A 19,007-nucleotide genomic window follows, 5' to 3' on the forward strand; every position below is an offset into this window, starting at 1 on the left:
GCCAATACCTTCTGAGGTCCTAGTGTGAGAAGGGCCAAGAGATGGCCAAGGCTCAGGGTGACATGGAGGCCTTTGCACTGCACCCTTGGGTGCCTGAACTAGGACCATAAAGCCTGTTCCCTGGTGTACACGAGTCTTGGCAGCGGCATGTCTCGGGGTTGTCCCCAGCTGTGCTCTCCCCTAGTCTGTCCCTCCCAGGCAGGGCTCTTTATCGCTTTCACTAAATCCTCACACACAGGCCTCCTCCTCCTATTCATTGTTGTACTTGTGAGCCATTTGCCATTCTGTTTAAAAATCTCCAGTCTTCACTGGGCAGTGATCCTTTGATCAGGAGGCAAAGGAACGTGGATCTCTGAGTTTGAGGCCAGCCTGGTCTACATAGCAAGTTCCAGGACAGCCAGGGCCACACTGAGAAACTCTGTCTTGAAAAACCAAAAAGAAAAAAAATCTCCAATTTTCACTGACAGCTAGTTCAGTGAAAAGCAAAAATGATTGCCCATAGATTGTATACGAATACTGGGGTGGGAGGTGGTGTAGGGCCAGAGGTTTTCAGGAACAGGGAGCATGTGGGCTGAACCTTGTACTAAGATCCCCATAGTCCTCCTGGGCTTGGCTAGAGCACAGCAGTTAAGAGGGGCCAGGAGTCAGGAGAGAATTTGGAAACAGGGACTCTGGAACCTATGGATCAGGGCCTGAAGGTGCTTACCAGAATCATTTATCTTAGTAGTCACCCCCTCCCCCCAACACACACACACACCCCGGGGGCGATAAGAACATCTTCTGGTTGGTGGGGAGCAGGAGAAATCCTGAATACGTGGTGCTGGCTCAGAACACCTCTGAGTGTCTGATAATCAAACATTCGCCGGCTAGAACAGGACGGCGGGGCGGGGCCTCGTGCTTGCCCGTGCGGGCCTCACCGCCAGGGGGCGCCCACGAGAACGCGCGGCCGCGGCCCGAGCTTGGCCCCTGCGGGCCGCCGTCGCCACCCCGGCATTCAGCCGCCGGTTCGGCCGAGCGGCGTCGGCTCCCGCGGCTCTGGGCGGCGCCGCAGTCGGACCCCAGGACACCCGCTGATCCGTGGCGACGGCGACGACGACGATGGTTCCCTGAGCGGGTCGGCGCCTCTTAGCGGCGGGCGGGCGGGCGCCGCGACCCTGCCCTAGTCGGGGCCCAGGCCGGTCGCGCCTCTTTGTCTCCGGGCGGAAGTAGGACTCGCGGCGGGGACGGGGCGGCCGCACGATGAGCGACATCCGCCACTCGCTGCTGCGGCGCGACGCGCTGAGCGCCGCCAAGGAGGTGCTGTACCACCTGGACATCTACTTCAGCAGCCAGCTGCAGAGCGCGCCGCTGCCCATCGTGGACAAGGGCTCGGTGGAGCTGCTGGAGGAGTTCGTGTTCCAGGTGCCCAAGGAGCGCGGCGCGCAGCCCAAGGTGCCCGCCCCGGCCATGCCCTCGCTCGGTGACAGGCGCTCGCCCCGAGGTCTCGCTCCTCTTTCAGCCCCCGGCCCTGCAGTCCAGCGGCGTTCTTCAGCCGCGTGCCCGTTTCTCAAGCGTGTGACAGTCTCCCACCAATGATCCTGGTGGTGGCTTTGGGAACTGGCTACTTAACATCCCTCTGGGATGTTGCTTTACTAGATGCAGGGCTTTTACTTTGCTTATTCTTAGGGTTAAATCCCTGGGCTTAGGCTCCAGAAAGGTGAAAAAGTACACCCTGGGAGAAAGAACAGATTTTTCCCCCTTTTTGAGACAACCGTCTCACTATATACCATGTATCTCGGGCCAACCTGGAACTCAAGATCCTCTAGATTTAGCCTCTTGTGTGCTGGGATTCCAGGCATCCACTCCCCTAATCCTTTACTGTGGGAGCTAAGGGGCAGGTGTAGACCCTCTTCTCTCACAGCTTCTCTCCTGGGTTTGTTTTTACAGAGACTGAATTCGCTTCAGGAGCTCCAGCTTCTTGAAATCATGTGCAGTTATTTCCAGGAGCAAAGCAAGGACTCTGTGCGGCAGATCATCTTCTCCTCCCTTTTCAGCCCCCAAGGGAACAAAGCCGACGACAGCCGAATGAGCTTGTTGGGAAAGCTGGTCTCCATGGCCGTGGCTGTGTGTCGGATACCCGTGTTGGAATGTGCGGCCTCCTGGCTCCAGGTACTGCTCTTGAAATAGTGTTACTTCCCAGAGTCTCCACAGACAGGATAACAAGAGTTTGGATGTCACTGGATGTCTGTAGAGATCTTTTACACACGAATGATGTCATCAGTCACTGTGGCCTGGGTGCTACACCCATTCTCGCTTTTATGGAGCTAACAATTTTTGTTTGTTTGTTTGCTCTTTTTGAAACTAGGATTTTGGTATGTAGTCCAGGCTGGATTCAAACCTCATGACCCTCCTGCCTGAGCCCCCTGAGGAGCCACTGTACCTGGCTCTTATGCACACAGTGATAAATGGTTAGGGTTTGTTTTATTTTGAAACAGGCCCTGATTATGTAGCCTGGGCTGTCCTGGATCTCAAAATGTAGACCAGGCTGGCCTTGAACTCAACCAAGACCCACCTGTCTCTGCCTCCTGAGTGTTTGCGACTGAAGGTGTGTGCCACCACACCGAGCTTATTTAAAACTTCTACTTATTATTAATGTGCTTGTATGATGTGTGCGTGCTGGCCTGCACCACAGCACATCTGTAGGGCTCTCAGGACAACTTTGCGAAGTCAACTCACCACTGTCACCTTTTTTTTTTATTTTCCATTGTTGGAGACAGGGTTTCTCTGTGTAGCCCTGGCTGTCCTGGAACTCACTCTGTAGACCAGGCTGGCCTCGAACTCAGAGCTCCGCCTTCTTTGCCTCCTGAGTGCTGGGATCAAAGGTGTGCATCACCACCACTTGGCTTCCTTGGCTCCTTTGCATCGTAAATTTTAAAATTATTTATTAGCTTTTAATTGTTTCCCGTGGGGATGTTTTGCCTGCACGTATGTCCGTGTACCACCTGTGTGCTTGGTGCTCACATTATGGAGGCTAGAAGTGGGTTTCCGATGCCTGACTCCAGTTACAAATGGTTGTGAAACAGCATGTGAGTGCTGGGAATCGAACTTGCGTCCTCTGGGAAAGCAGCCAGTGCCCCTAACCACTGAACCATCTCTCTCTAGCCCCTACTTCTTTTGCCTTAATGTAGTTACAGAGTTTTCCTTCTGTAAGAGCTTTACTGGCTGAACCATCCACCATCCCCCCATTTTTTTTTTTTTTTAAAAAGAGTCTTACTGTATACCCTTGATTGGCATGGAATTCACTATGTAGACCAGGCTGGCCTCTAACTCATAAAGATCTGCCTCCCTCTGCCTTCCCAGATTAAAGGTTTGTGACACCACACCTGGCCTTAAGTAGATTTTTTGATAAAGAAAGAAAAAAGGCCTCATCTTCAGAATAAATAGAAAATCGCTTTGTGAGCCAACATGACTGGATTTTAAAGCCAATATGCAGAGGAAGGAGAGAAGCCTTAGTGGTTAAGAGACATACTGCTCATATAAAGGACCCAAATTCAGTTCTTAGCACCCATATCCAGCTTCCAACTGCCTCTAACTCGAGCTCCAGGGAATCCATCGCCCCCTGTCCTTGAATGCCTGTACTCACATGTACATACTCACACAGACACACAGGTCTACACGCCAGGAAAAATAAAGTCTTAAACAAGTGTAGCCATACAGCTTAGGCCAGCCTATAACCTATGATCCTTTTGCCTCAGGCTTCCTAGTGCTGAAACTGAAGCTGGGACCCCCACGCCCGGCTGTAGCAGACATTTGATCATGTGATAATTCACACACTCTTCCAAACCTCACAGTGATTACCAAAGTCACCTCTGGACCAAGGAACAAGACAGGCAGAAGGTTTATGTAAATATTCCACCCTTGCAGGCTGTTGCAAGAGCTCACCTCTGCCCTCTAGTGTGGGAGTGTAGGATAGCAGGCTGATGTGCTCCTGGGTGGCTGGGAAGTGGTGGACTGGTTCCTTGGGCTTTAGATGAGAACCTGCTCTAAGGGGCTCTGTTAGCAGGTCTACCCGAGCCCCGAAGCGGCTCCATCCATTGGGTGGTCCTCACTGTTTATATCAGCCGTTACCTGCTAGCTCAGGGTTCCTCAGTGACTTGGACTGTGGCTTCTTCCCAGCGGACGCCTGTGGTCTACTGCGTGAGGCTTGCCAGGGCCCTTGTGGATGACTACTGCTGTTTGGTGCCAGGCTCTGTTCAGACACTGAAACAGATCTTTAGTGCCAGCCCTCGTTTCTGCTGCCAGTTCATAACGTCCGTGACCGCGCTCTACGACCTGTCATCAGGTGAGTGTCCAGCAGCTTCTGGTGAATGCCAGCTTTGTGTATTTTATCTTCTTTGAGGCGCCAGGGATAAAACTTGGAGCTGCGAGCATGCTGGGTAAGCATTCTACCCTAGAACTACATCCCATGCACCAGTGACTACATTGTTTTTGTTTCATTTTGTTGTTTATGTGTGCATGCATGCATGTGTACAGCGTGCGTGCATGCGTTCGTGTGTGTGTGTGTGTGTGTGTGTGTGTGTGTGTGTTACATGTGTGCAGTGCCCACAGAGGCCGTGTGTGTGTGTGTGTGTGTGTGTGTGTGTGTGTGTGTGTTACATGTGTGCAGTGCCCACAGAGGCCCTTGGAGCTGGAGTTACAGATGGTCCAAATGTGGGAAGTGAACTCAGGTTAAGAGCAGCCACTCTCCAAACCCAGTGCCGTTGCCCTTTATTTTAACTGCAAAGTCTGCGTCGTTATTGTGGGACTAAGCCTAGACCTGCAGCGTCTGACCTTTGTCATTTGCTACAAGCGGCTTTGTTCAGTCCTTCCCAGTGGCTTGGGTCTGCATGGCATCAACAAGCCGGTTAGGAACCCAGGACCTGGAGCTGAGGTACAGACGTGTCACCGCCTCTCCACAAGAGTCATTCTTTTTTTTTTTTTTTTGGAGCTGGGGACCGAACCCAGGGCCTTGTGCTTGCTAGGCAAGAGCTCTACCACTGAGCTAAATCCCCAACCCCCACAAGACTCATTCTTAATTATGTGCATGTGTGTGGGCGTATGCACTGTAACTGTGGGTGCCCAAGAAAGCCAGAACTGAGTGTCAGGTCCCTTGAAGGGGAAGGCACAGGCAGTTGTGAACTGTCCAGTGTGGGAGCTGGGAACCAGACAGGTCCTCTGGAAGAGCAGCAGCTGTTCACCTATCTACCTACCTACCTACCTACCTACCTACCTACCTATCCATCCATCCATCCATCCACCCACCCACCCACCCACCCACCTATCCATCCATCCATCCATCCATCCACCCACCCACCCACCCACCCACCCACCCACCTATCCATCCATCCATCCATCTATCCATCCATCCATCCACCTACCTACCTATCTATCCATCCATCCATCTACTACCTACCTAACTACCTACCTACCTATCCATCCATCCACCCATCTATCTACTACCTACCTAACTACCTACCTACCTACCCATCCATCCGTCCGTCCGTCCGTCCGCCCGTCCGCCTGCCTGCCTACCTACCTACCCATCCATCCATCCATCTTTAAGGTTTCTTCTTTCTCCTCCTCCCCCTCTCACTCTCCTCCTCCTCTTCCCCTCGTCTTCCCTCCTCTTCTTCCTCCTCCTCCTTCCCCTCTCCTCCCCCCACCCTTCCCTCTTTTCCTCTTCCCCTTCTCCTCATTTTCTTCCCGTGTGGGGATATTTTGCCTGTATGGGTATCTGTGTACCACATGAAGCCTGGTATCCACGGAGGACAGAAGAAGGTGTTGGTTGCCCTAGGACTAAAATTGTAGATAGATGCGAGCCACATGTGGGTGCTGGGAAATTAAACCAAGGTCTTCTGGAAGGACAGCCAGGAAGTAGTGGCCAGAGAAGACACAGATGTGGAAGGACTTAGGCAGAAAGCCCTGCTTATTGTTCCTGTCCTGGGAACGTGTCCATGAGCGAGGGAATGGGCCACAAAGCCCCAGCTGCGGAAGCCTGAGCCCCTGCCCTGTTTAGCCACAGTCAAGTGTCTACTCTGGCCCCGGTAGCAAAGTCCGGGCTGTGGAGGCCTAAGCCCCCTGTCCTGTTTAACCATAATCAGTGTCTACTATGGCCTTAGGCTTATAGCTTAAGGTTTAGGCTCATTGTTTTCCCATAAAGAGAAGATGTTTGTGCTGCTTTCTGTGTGGAGTTAAGTTCTGAGCCTGCTCTTGTGCTCAGGATTCAGTCTCCTCCTTCTGTCCTTTACCCTTGCTGCTCTGAGGGCTGAGTCCTGATCTGATAGCTCAGCCAGCAGTTTGAGAGTCTTTGGGAACATTTTCTATTTCCTGTTCCATCTCAGCCCCATTGGTTATGTGTGTGTGTTTTGTTTTGTTTGTTTTATTACACTTAACCTTTGCTGCTCTCAGGCCAAAGCAGTGCTTCTACAGAGAATTGAGTTGTGCGCATGTGGTGCACACACATGTATGCAGGCAAACAGGTTCAAGAGCCTCCTCTGTGGGAGTGGAGAATTCAGCCACCAGGCACGCGTGCCACATGCATGCCCAAGGCATGGATGCACACCTTCGCCTGAACGCATGCTGTCTTTAGGCCACGGCAGGTGCCTCCACGGAGGCCTGGGCATGCGTTAGAAATGTAGGTGGCAGGGGGTTGGGGATTTAGCTCAGTGTTAGAGCACTTGCCTAGCAAGCGCAAGGCCCTGGGTTCGATCCCCAGCTCCGAAAAAAAAAGAAAAGAAAAAAAAAAGAAAAGAAAAGAAATGTAGGTGGCAGAAGAGGGGGCAGAGGCAGGGTTGCCACAGGGGGTTGTAGACACAGCTGCTGTCTCCTGCCGGCGGTGTTGTAGGGACAGTCTGAGATGGTCTTTCAGTAGAAGAAAGGGTGGAAGGAAACCTTAGTCCTACAGAGGGAGCGCATGCTTGAGCAAAGCGTGGACGGGGACTCTGTCAGGTCTTGCTCTCCCGTGAGCTGAGAGTGCATAGCCTCAGAGAGGAGCCTGGGCCACATTCTCAGCGTATACTGTGCTGATGCCAAATTGGGCAGTGTGGCTTGGTGACCTGTAAACCAGGTTGCCAGGGTCAGATGAGCCCACCACCTGTTGGTTCTGTTTTGTCCTGTTTGTGGTTTGGGCTTGTTTTGTTTTGTTTAGTTTTGTAGAGACAGGGTTTCTTGGTATAACAGCCCTGGCTGTCCTGGACTTACTTTGTAGACCAGGCTAGCCTTGAACTGACAGAGATAACCTTTTGCGTTTGCCTGCTGAGTGCTGGGATCAGAGGATGCACCACCAGGTCCTGACTCCACCCCGTGTTTCTAATGAGTTCTGAGAAAGGACTGTGGGGTGCTGTGTGGATTATGTGGGTTGGTCTCTATAAAGAAAGGACTGGGGCCAGCACCTGACACGTGGTAGGCCCAGAGTTAGTGCCAATTTCTGCCCTCGTTAGTGCTGCTCAGAAGTCAAGCTGGGACTTAGATAAGGGTTCCAGCTTTGGGGCTGAGATGGCTACTGGCTGCCGCTGGATGACTAACGGCACTCCAGGCTACTCTGAAGGTCACCGTAGCTGTCACTGTGCTATGGAGGAGATACTGGATATAGGGAAGAAACCTGTGCCCAAGGAAGGGGTGAGGTACACCAGTAGTTCTGAGCTAGGGGCTAGTGAGGCAGCTCATTGCGTAGAACAGCTGTTCTCAACCCCTTGGGCCACAATCCCTTTGGTAAATAAACCTCTATCCAGAAATATTTATGTTACAGTTCATAACAAGAGCAAAATTATGGTTGTGAAATGAAAATAATTCTTTGGTTTGGCGTCACCATAACACGAGGAGCTATATTAAAGGGTCACAGCATTAGGAAGGTTGAGAACCATGTGTAGAAACATGTGTCATACAGTGTGACAACTTGAGTTCAATCCCTGTGACCCGTGTATAAGTGGAAAGAGAAGGGACTCCTGCAGGTCCCTTCGCATATGTGACCTCCGCATATGTGAGGAAATGAGTATGTGTGTGTAGGGAGGAAGTGATGGAGTTCAAGGGAATTGTTAACTTACTGAGGTGGTTTTTAATTTTTATTTGATTTTTTTTTTTTTTCCTGAGTCTTGCCTTTGGCCATAGGTTTCTGGGCAGTGGAGCAGATGTGGGAAAGGAGACAGGTTGAGGGACTTGGGCAGTAGGCATCTGAGTACCAGACTGTAAACTCGGGCCCATCCCCCCCGTCCACTCTGCTCCTGTCCCTGGCCAGAGCCACTCCTGACTGAATGTCTCTTTGCAGATGACCTCATCCCGCCTTTGGACTTACTTGAAATGATTGTCAGCTGGATTTTTGAGGACCCAAGGCTGATTCTCATCACGTTTTTAAATACCCCCATCGCCGCCAACCTGCCCATAGGATTTTTAGAGCTCACGCCCCTCATTGGGCTGATCCGGTGGTGCGTGAAGGCCCCTCTGGCTTACAAAAGGAAGAAGCCTTGCCTATCCAATGGCCACATCAGTCACAAGGTTGCTAAGGACTCAGGCACGGGCACAGACAGAGACTCGCACCTGCTGTACTCACAGCTCCACCTGAGTGTCCTGCAGGTCCTCACGACACTCCAGCTGCACCTGACCGAGAAGAACCTGTACGGGCGCCTGGGGCTCATCCTGTTCGACCACATGGTCCCGCTTGTTGAGGAGATCAACAGACTCGCTGACGAACTGAACCCTCTCAATGCCTCCCAGGAGATCGAGCTCGCACTGGACCGCTTGGCCCAGGCCCTGCAGGTGGCCATGACGTCGGGGGCTCTGCTGTGTACGAGAGGTGGGTGCTGATCCCGTGACCCCACGCTGCAGGCAGAAAGATCAGGGGATCCTAGACAGATACCGCCTTTGCTTCTTTAGGGACTTGCTCCCCATCCCCGTGACTATAAGGGAGGTTGGTGGAAAGCCCTAGAATGTCCCCTAGGGTCACTCATGGGGTGCTGCTGTGCTCTAGAGAAGACACCTAGATGCTGTTACCTGGCCCTTTCGGGACAGTGCGACTAGAACCTACAGAATTTTTCCTCTGTAGGACTAAGATTGCAGTGTGGGGGTGTGTGTGGGGATGTGTGTGGGGTGTGTGGGGGGTGGGTTTGCTTTGCATAGCCCAGGCTAGCCTGAAACTCATGGTAGTTTTTCTGCCTCTGTACTTGAGTGCTAGGGTTATGGGAGTGAACCCCCATGCTTGGATGTGTTTGCTGTCTGGTTTCCTCATTTGGGGAGTGGGCAGACAGCCCTAGATGGAGCTAGGGCTTTGTGGCTGGCGAGCACTCTGTCACTGAACTGTAGCACCAGCCTTGTGTTTGTTGTCTAATGGACTGATGGCTCTGTCCCCAGTGGAGGGTTACGGTTAATGATCCCCCCTTTTACCCTGGGCACTTGGTTACTCAGTAAGAGCTCTGTTTGTGGCTCTTTCCCAGGCAGGCAACAAATTGTCAGCAGGGCCACTCCCTTTCAAGTAGCTTCTTCTGTTTCTGGTTTGTTTTTTCTTTTAAGTGGAAACTACCATTCAGGAGAATGCAGTTTCTAAGGAGGCTGGGAGCTTGCTGCAGCAGGTCCTCCTGCTGTCTGGTCAGCGGTCTTGTTGAGAACCTCGAATCCAGGCCTCCCCGTCTAATCCCATGTCTCCTTAATTACAGATGACCTGAGAACCTTGTGCTCCCGGCTGCCCCATAACAAGTAGGTGTTCCTACCTCCAACTGGGTGGGCATTGCTGGGACAGGGCGGGAATGACAAGAGGCAGAGCAGGGCAGATACCTTGGTCCTGGGGACAGATTCCGTCTGCAGGCAGCCAAGTATCCCCTGATGGGTTTTTTGCAGGATCAGATTAGCCGAGGCTCAGGACAGCCCTCTCCCAGTGTCACTCAAAGCTGCTAAATCAGTATGCTTCTATCAGAGCAGTGCTTGACCTCGGTGTGTATGTGAGCTGCTGTCCCTTTCAGAACCCGGACATTGATTGCGCTTCTGTGCCTCTCCTTAGAAGCGAAGCCAAAATCTGTATGTGCCGAGGGTGATGTGCCGTCACACGGTGGTGACCTCGAGAGCCCAGTGTGCTGGTCACACTTGTGTATGGGTTCCCTTAGCGGTACTTGGCTTTGGAGGTATTTGTGGTGGTGTTGGGGCAGTCTCTCTGTGTCTCTGGTCTCAGTTTCCTTTTGGGGTGGCAATGCTGTCTGCCTCATAGGGTGCCTCATGGGAGCCATTGTCCCTTTCAGAATGTGAGCATTCTAGTCCTGTGACTCTGTCCTTAGAAGCAAAGCCAAAAGCTGCGTGCTTGACAGAGTCTCATGCAGTTGTCAGGGAGCATAGTGTCCTTAATCCCAGGTACAGGGGACCAACTGATCAGTAACCAACCATCATACCTCAGACGAGAGGGCTGCAGAGCTGCTAAAAATAGTGACTGTGGTTGGGACACACTGATGCCCCAGCAAGGGGCAACTTGTAGCACACAAGTGTCTGTAATTCCCTGACAGGGACAATGGAAACAGTTGAGCTCAGCTCAAGCCAGGTGGAAGGTGAGAGCTGGCATCTGAGGTTGTCCATTGACCTCCATGTTTGCCATGGCGTGCATGTGCCCTCATTCACATACATGAGTGTCCGTATGCACGTGCATGATTCACGCGTACATGTGCATCTTATACACCCACACAGGTAGTAATTGTAACCACTGAACAAGGTGCTGTTTTCAGTTGAAGTCAGGCGTGTGAACAGGGCAGGCTTACAGCAGTGGTGAGGTGTGAACAGGGCAGGCCTACAGCAGTGTGAGGTGTGAACAGGGCAGGCCTACAGCAGTGTGAGGTGTGAACAGGGCAGGCCTACAGCAGTGTGAGGTGTGAACAGGGCAGGCTTACAGCAGTGTGAGGTGTGAACAGGGCAGGCTTACAGCAGTGTGAGGTGTGAACAGGGCAGGCTTACAGCAGTGTGAGGTGTGAACAGGGCAGGCTTACAGCAGTGTGAGGTGTGAACAGGGCAGGCTTACAGCAGTGGTGAGGTGTGAACAGGGCAGGCTTACAGCAGTGTGAGGTGTGAACAGGACAGGCTTACAGCAGTGTGAGGTGTGAACAGGGCAGGCTTACAGCAGTGTGAGGTGTGAACAGGGCAGGCTTACAGCAGTGTGAGGTGTGAACAGGGCAGGCTTACAGCAGTGGTGAGGTGTGAACAGGGCAGGCTTACAGCAGTGTGAGGTGTGAACAGGGCAGGCTTACAGCAGTGGTGAGGTGTGAACAGGACAGGCTTACAGCAGTGTGAGGTGTGAACAGGACAGGCTTACAGCAGTGTGAGGTGTGAACAGGGCAGGCTTACAGCAGTGTGAGGTGTGAACAGGGCAGGCTTACAGCAGTGTGAGGTGTGAACAGGGCAGGCTTACAGCAGTGTGAGGTGTGAACAGGGCAGGCTTACAGCAGTGTGAGGTGTGAACAGGGCAGGCTTACAGTGGTGATGTGCAGGTAGGACTGCTGGTCTTGTTCATTTATTATTGGGTTCTGGGTCACTCGATCCTGTCACTTTTTACTGGGTCCCAGGACTGGTGCTGGCAGGCGACCTGGATGAGGAGGTAGACATCTTAGCTGCACCAGTTGTCATAGCCACCCAGCAGCACCTGGCTCCTGGCTCTGCCAGAATAGCCAATCTGGGCAGAAGTTGGCAAGTCAGCTGAGTGCTGCTTCACTGCAAGCTGAGGAAGGGTGGTGTATGCCAGGGTGGGGCCCTGTCACCCACCCCTCTGCTCTTGAGTTCTTGTGGGAGAATGACTGAGTGTCTGGCCCAGTAGTGAAGCGGGAGAGGTGCTGGCAGAACACACAGGCCACCCTCAGTGGCTGGAGTGTTGTTCAGGGGCCCACTGCTCCTTTTCTTCTGGCTACCAGACCATTGCATTTCACCTTGAATACTGAGTTCTAACCGCCTGGTTTGTGCTGACTTTCCAACCAGACTGGAAGCTTCTGGAAATGCTAAATCTCTGGCAGGGTACGGCCTCTGCAGTGCTCACTGTGCTTATTGACTTTTCTGTTTCTTCTTTCTTTTAAGAGAGAGAGAGAGAGAGATACAGACAGACAGATAGACAGACACTGGTCTTGTAGGCCAGGCTGACCTTGAATTCACCTGGCTTATAAATGTTTTGATCGTGCTTCTGGCCCAGAGATTTTTTTTTGGGGGGGGGTTGTTTTTGTTTTTTTCTGTTGTTGTTTTTCTTGAGACAATGTTTTCTCTGCGTAGCCCTGGCTATCCTGGAACTCACTCTGTAGACCAGACTGGTCTCAAACTCAGAGATCCACCTGCCTCTGCCTCCTGAGTGCTGGGTTGAGGGTGTGCCCCACCACTCAGTTGTTTTAACAAAAAGGAAATGGGTGTAAATGAAAATGCCGCAGGGGTCTGGAGAAGTGGCTCAGTGGTCAGAGCACTTGTTGCTCTTGCAGAGGACCTGAGTTCAATTCCCAGCCACAACTGACTCCAATGCCCCACACCTCCTCCTGGCCTCCTGTGCACTGAATGTATGTGGTACACAGACATGCATGCAGGCGGAACGGCCTTACACATGAGAAAAGTAGAGGTGTGTAGGGGTTTTTTTTGTTTTTTTTTTCTTTTCTTTTTTTTCGGAGCTGGGGACCAAACCCAGGGCCTTGCGCTTGCCAGGCAAGTGCTCTACCACTGAGCTAAATCCCCAACCCCGTGTGTAGGGGTTTTGTTTGTTTTTTGAAAAGGGCTCGGGATCTTTGGTCTGTTAACTCTGCCCAATCTCTTCATGGCTACAGTGACTGCTAAGGTCAGCTTTGGGTCCCCTGTGCTGCTATAGAAGGGTCTGTGACAGTCCCACCCTCTGCTTTAGGGAAGCTCAAGACAGTGTCCAAAGAGCAGCAGGGTCCACTTTGAGAGCAGGCTGTCACTGGGTACAGCCATGTCGTGGTCAGTGTGCCGAGAGGTGCAGCATGGTGGAGTTAGGGGTCAAAGGGATGAGAGGACCAGAGTTGGATCCGAGGCTGGATTTGGTGGAGAGAGAGCAGTGCTGTCCCCAGGCTCACGTGAGGTTGGGAGAGGGGTGAGCAGAGAGCTTGTGTCTGCAGTGGAGACCTAAGCTGGGAGGCTGCGTCCTCAGCCTGGAGAGCCAGGCTGATTGACAGACTGGCTCAGGGAAGGTGGACGGGCTGAGCTTTAGAGCAGGGAAGTTGTGATCCTGCTGACAGCTGAGAAGAAACCGGGACAGGAGGCTAAGCAACGCTGAACTCAGGATGGGGCATTCCAGACGGTGGAGGTTGTAGAAAGGAAGGACGAGGTTTTGGTGAGGATCCCAAATAGAGCGTAGGGGTCTGGGTAGGGAGGGCATGGCTCTGGCGTCTGGCTTCCTCAGACCTTGGGGTATTATCCTTCAAATCATAATGAGCTATTGAAAAGCTATCTTTGGGGGCTGGGGATTTAGCTCAGTGGTTAGAGCGCTTACCTAGGAAGCGCAAGGCCCTGGGTTCGGTCCCCAGCTCCGAAAAAAAAAAAAAAAAAAAGAACCAGAAAAGCTATCTTTGTGGGGCTTGTGTGTGGAATGCAGTCAAACTCAATTAGAACTGACATTTTCCTGGTGGCCAAGTTATTGATGCTTGGTGAGGTGAGGTGAATGGGCTCAGGCTCAGGACGGCCTGGAGGCTGTCCTAGTCAGGGTTGCTATCTCTGTGATGAAACACCAAGACCACAGCAAGCTGGGGAGGGGAGGGTTTATTTGACCCCCATATCCTGTTCCTCATAGAAGGCAGTCAGGACAGGAACTCACGCAGAGCAGGGACCTGGAGGCAGGAGCTTCTGCAGAGACCGTGAAGGAGGGGTGCTGCTCCCTGTCTTGTACCCCATGGCTTGCTCTGCCCGCTTTCTTATAGAACCCCGGACCACCAGCCCAGGGATGGCACCACCCACCATGGGCAGGCCCTCCCCGATTGATCACTAATTAAGAAAATGCCCTACAGCCAGATATCATGGAGGCATCTTCTCAATTGAGGTTCCCTCCTTTCAGATAACTCTAGCTTCTGTATAGTTGGCTTAAAACTAGTCAGCACAGAGGCCAGCCTCTGTGAGCCACAGCACATCCACCCATCCTTGGCGTATGGATTGTAGCTTCGTCCTTGCACATCCTTCTCTCACAATCCTGGACTAGATCCTGCCAACCCCATCGTTCCCTTCCCCAGTCTCCTGTGCTCCAAGGTCACCTCCCAGGAGCCTCTGACTCATGAGGTGTGAGGCACCAGGTACAGAGAGAGGGACAGAGCAGCTTCTGGAGTGTTGGGATGACACGCTGTGCTAGCATTTGAGAGAACAGGCCAGAGGCCCAAGTGGTCCTAATCTCTCTCCTTGTGTTTGCAGCCTGCTCCAGCTGGTGATCTCGGGCCCAGTGCAGCAGTCGCCACACACCGCTCTTCCCCCTGGGTTCTACCCACATATCCATACACCCCCGCTGGCCTATGGGGCTGTGCCCGCCCACCCAGCTGCCCACCCAGCCCTGCCTACGCACCCGGGGCACACCTTCCTCTCAGGCGTCACCTTTCCATTCAGGCCCATCCGCTAGGCTGGCCCTCCCAGCCAAGCCGCCAAGCGGCTGTGTGCCTTGCACCTGGGCCAAGGAAGCCTTTGGAGAGGGGCGTGCTGGCCCCATGGACAAGGACCCCTGGGAGGCAGCGGGTGGTCCCTCCAGCTGGCAGAACCATCTTGGTACTGATGTCCCAAGTTGCTGTTGACGGGGTGCCTCCTACCTGGTCACATTAAATATCCAGATTGGATGATGAAAGGGAGTGGGCTCCGCCCTCTGCAGAGAGCGCTGGCTGCGGGTGTTTTTAAATAAGCCAGTGACAGCTGTCACTCACGCACACCACCAGGGAGTGCTGGTGGGTAGCCACCCATGGGTCTGTTTGTCCGGCCTCAGGAATGTGAAGTGTCTCTGCCACCAGCACCTGTTTTCTGCAGCTCTATGAGCTCAGAACACAGAGGGTAAGACCCAGTTCCTATGCAGCACTGGGCACTGCTCAGGGACACCTGTTGGGACCCCCGTCACCTTGGAAAGGATCTGGGTTTTATTAGGGGGCGGGTATCTCTAAATTTTCCTTTCATGTGTTCAAAATAAATTTTTTTCTAAACAGTTTCATAGGCGTTATGGAATTTTCATTTTGTGGTGCTGAGATTCAAGCCCATTCATTGCTTTTAATGAGCTTCATCCCCAGCCCTTTGGAACATACATCTTTAACTAAATTTTAAGAATTGGATATGCATGGATTTCTGTACCATGTGTGGACAGTGCCCCTGGAGGCCTGCTGGTTGTATGTTTGTGTGGGTGCTGGGAACTGAACCTAAGTCCTTCATCAGCTTTCCACTTTACTGTTGAGGCATGACGTCATTCTGACCCCACGGCTTGCCCTTTGATTTATTTTGTTATTTGTGTGTGTCTGTCTGCAGACAGGCCTGCATGTGCAGGTCAACTTGGGTCATCACTCTTGGCCACCAGCTGCTTGGTTGCAAACTGCTTGACCACAAGCATCTCTGCTTGCTGTTTCAAGCTTCAGCAAGCCCGTCACCATCCCACACCGTACTGGGGTTACAGGTGCACATGTGGTCAGGCTGAGCCCTTGTCGAGGGTTCTGGGCATCAACCTCAGGTCCTCGTGCTTTTGCAGTAAATACTCGAGTGAAGCCATTCCCCACAGCCCAGCTGCTTTGGACCAAAACTTGAGATTCTGTCTCCACTGGAGCCAGGGTTCTGGGCTCTGCCCAGACTGGATGTGCAGACTGCTTCTGTCCTGTGGTCAGTCCTCTCTGGGGTACCAGGGATGGGACTCGGGGATACCCCAGGACATTGTTGGAAGGGACACTCATGTCCCTGTGCCTATTAGAAGTGACAGATGTCAAGAACAAACAGCAGAGCAGGGTGGGATTAAATGGAAAAGTGAAGAAGCGAAATCCTGAAGACTAAACCGGAAGACAGTGCCAAATCAGACGGCTTGGGAAAGCTGTGCACGTGCGCGTGCGCGTGCGCGTGTGTGGTCATGCAGGTGTGTGTGAATGCCCGCATGTGTGCGTGCACGCCCATGCGCATGTTTATGTAGATCAGAGAACATCTTGTGGGCACCAAGTGGATTCCAAGGATAAAACTCAGGTCTCCCAGCTTGGCGACAAGCAATTTAAGCACTGAGCCGTCCTCCTGACCCCCCGCGATGGCTTTGTAAGAGCAGCTGGAACTGGAATTGACGTACCCAGTCGATCCACTTGTAATGTACACTGTAGTAATTATTCCTGTATTTCCACGTGGCCATTCAGCATCCCTCAGTATCCCCCAAAGATGCCAGCACCCCTCAGCACTTACTCCCCCTACACCCAAGCTTGGGCAGCCCCCATCTCCTTTTTCTCTAAAGGTTTTTGCCTTTTCTGGAAACTTCCTATCTGTGGAACAGTGCAGAATGCGGCCTTGTGTCTGGCTTCCTTTACTTAGTGTGACGTCTTCAAGGGTTTTGTTGTTGTTGCGTGTGTCTGCTGTTGTGTGTGTTTTGCCAGCTCGCGCGTGTCCGACCCTTCACCGTGTGTGTGCAGTACCCTCAGAGGCCAGAAGGGGGCATCAGATCTCCCTGGGACTGGGTACAGGCTGAGTGAGCCACCCGACTCAGGTCCTGAGAACCTGAACTTGGATCCCTTGCATGAGTAGCTTTTAACCACAGAAGCATCCTTCCGGCATCTATTCATTCGCTTAGAGTTCTCACTGTGTAGCCCTGGACAGCACAGAACTCATAGAAGTCGGCCTGTCCTGCCTCCCAAGTTCTGAGACTTACGTGTGCATCTACATCTGGTAAGAGAGTCTACATCTGGTAAGAGAGTATAATCTTAGTGTTTTAATTGTGCACATATATGCATATGTATGTGTGTGTGTGGGTTTGTGCATGCAGATGCAGTGTTTGCAGAAGCCAGAAGATGTCAGATTCCCTGGAGCTGGAATCAGAGGCATTTGTGACTTGGGTACTGAGAGCCAAATGCCTAATCTCTGTAAGAACAGCATATGCTCTTAGTGATGGAGTCGTCTCTCCAGCTGCTCAATTCCTTGTTTATGGCTGAATCCATTGTGTATAAAATGTGAGATACCAAAACAAACAAACACACACAAAATTGGTCTCGTGTGTGTGTTTATGATATGAGTTCATTTATGTGTGCTTCAGGCTCATGCATGCCACAGCACACATGGAGGTCAGAGGACAAATTTGGGAGTCCTCTCCTCCCACCCAGGGATGTGGGGTTTCAGACTCAGGCAGGGATCACACAGTAAATACTGTTACCCACCGAGCCATCTTCTTGGTCCGTCTACTTTAAGTTTGAAGCAGGGTCTCTCACTCAGTCTTATGCTCACCCCTCTCACTGAATTGGCTGGCCATTGAGCTCGAGGTGGCTCCTCTTTCTATCCTTCCTGCTGCTGGCGTTATAAGGACTGTGCCTGGTTTACACGGGTGCCGGGGCCCTGACCTCAGGCCTTCATGCTTGTGGGGCAGGCACCTTACCGAGTTGCCCATATTTCCAGCTCCAAAGTGACTGAGTCTCATGGATGTGTCCCGATGAGGAATGGCAGCAAGTGCTCCTGATATGATGGCAGGGTCCCGCGTAAATGTGAAACACATTTTTAGAAAGTTTAAAATGAGGGGTGAGGGATTTAGCTCAGTGGTAGAGCGCTTGCCTAGCAAGCGCAAGGCCCTGGGTTCGGTCCCCAGCTCCGAAAAAAAGAAAAAAGAAAAAAAAAAAGAAAGTTTAAAATGAGGTCTATCTGTGCACATGTGAGCGCGGTGGCCTGGGAAGCCAGCAGGGGGCATCCGATCCCCTGTAGCTACAGTGACCGGTTGTGAGTCAGCCGGTTGTGAGTCAGCCGACTTTCTGTGCTGGGACCCAAACTCAGGTCCTCTGCAAGAGCAGCAGGTTCCCCTAACCACTGAGCCACCTCTCCCTGTTCCAGTTTTGGCTTTTATGAATATTGTCACCATGGCATGTGTCTATATGGTTTTGTGTGCATGTGTCAGTTCTCTTGGGAGTCAGCACGAATACAGGCTAAGTACAGAATTCTTTTGATAAGGGGGAAAAAAACTGCTTGAGTCGCTATACACAGGAGCCAGGTGGGGTTTTTTCCCTGAGGCTGGGATAAAATACCCGGACAAAGGTAAATTAAGGGAGAAAGGGTGTCCTCTCAGGGTGTTAGCTCAGGATTCCAGCCTCCAGGCCAGCAGTGGAGCCGGAAGCATCTGGCCCCGTCACACCCGCAGGCAAGAGCAGAGAGAGTGAGTAAATACACACTAGTGCTCAGCTCACTCTCAAGATGGGATCCTGAGCCCCAGCTCCCAGAATGTGCTGCCCACATTCAGGGTGGGTCCCTCTATCACAATTAAAATCCCCACACAGATGTGCCTGCCCACTGGCCGACCTGTTCTAGACAATCCCCCATTGATGCTCTTCCTAGATGACTCTAATGGTTCTCAGCCTGTGGGTCCTCACTCCTTTGAGATTTGATGAGCATGTCAACAGGGCTCTCAGATAACCCGTGTAGGGAAGATTTACATTACTGTGCATGGCAGTGGCCAAATTACAGTTCCGCAGTAGCAACAGAAGTAATTTTATGGTTGGGGGTTGCGACGGCGTGAGGAACTGGATTAAAGGGTCGCAGCATTAAGAAGGTTGAGAATCAGGACTTTGAGTATCAAGTTAATCAAAAACAGCCCTCACACAGGCCAGCTAAATGTAAACACGTAAGTCTTTAGAGACCGCAAACTCTAGGAAGGACTGAATGCTACAGTACACTGGAGAACATAGAGCTGGTTGTTGATAATGTAGGTGTCTGGGCCAGGTGGGCGTTAAAAAGTGTCACAATTTGAATGTGAATCGTCCCCACAAGCACGCGTGTGTCTGCACACTTGGTCTCTAGCTGCTGTCTTGGGACATCCTACAGCCTTTGGGAAGCGGGGTGCTGAGGGAGGAAGGTCAGTTTCAGGAAGGCGGTCCTTG

General features: G+C 52.2%; 1 protein-coding gene and 1 long non-coding RNA gene across 5 annotated transcripts; both read left to right on the forward strand.

Annotated features, from left to right (window-relative positions):
- Positions 1–10: 10 nt before the first annotated feature.
- Positions 11–15,130, forward strand: Ints15 (integrator complex subunit 15). 3 transcript variants are annotated; one of them, XM_017598485.3, is made up of 6 exons: positions 11–1,401; positions 1,927–2,148; positions 4,156–4,321; positions 8,282–8,806; positions 9,663–9,702; positions 14,359–15,130. In XM_017598485.3, exons 1-6 carry the CDS (start codon positions 1,240–1,242, stop codon positions 14,558–14,560), a joined length of 1,317 nt encoding a protein of 438 aa, XP_017453974.1. In that variant the 5' UTR covers positions 11–1,239; the 3' UTR covers positions 14,561–15,130. The 3 variants fall into 3 exon arrangements, with proteins under 3 accessions (XP_017453974.1, NP_001385809.1, XP_038945780.1); NM_001398880.1 differs by having other exon boundaries at positions 994–1,431; XM_039089852.2 differs by having other exon boundaries at positions 1,371–1,480.
- LOC108352423 (uncharacterized) lies at positions 9,709–13,515 on the forward strand. 2 transcript variants are annotated; one of them, XR_010056713.1, is made up of 3 exons: positions 9,709–11,175; positions 11,208–11,267; positions 11,299–13,515. It is a non-coding gene; the product is annotated as an uncharacterized LOC108352423 (long non-coding RNA). The 2 variants fall into 2 exon arrangements; XR_010056712.1 differs by having other exon boundaries at positions 9,709–11,267.
- Positions 15,131–19,007: the final 3,877 nt, after the last annotated feature.

This window comes from Rattus norvegicus, chromosome 12, assembly GCF_036323735.1.
Source record: "Rattus norvegicus strain BN/NHsdMcwi chromosome 12, GRCr8, whole genome shotgun sequence".
NCBI lineage: Eukaryota > Metazoa > Chordata > Mammalia > Rodentia > Muridae > Rattus > Rattus norvegicus.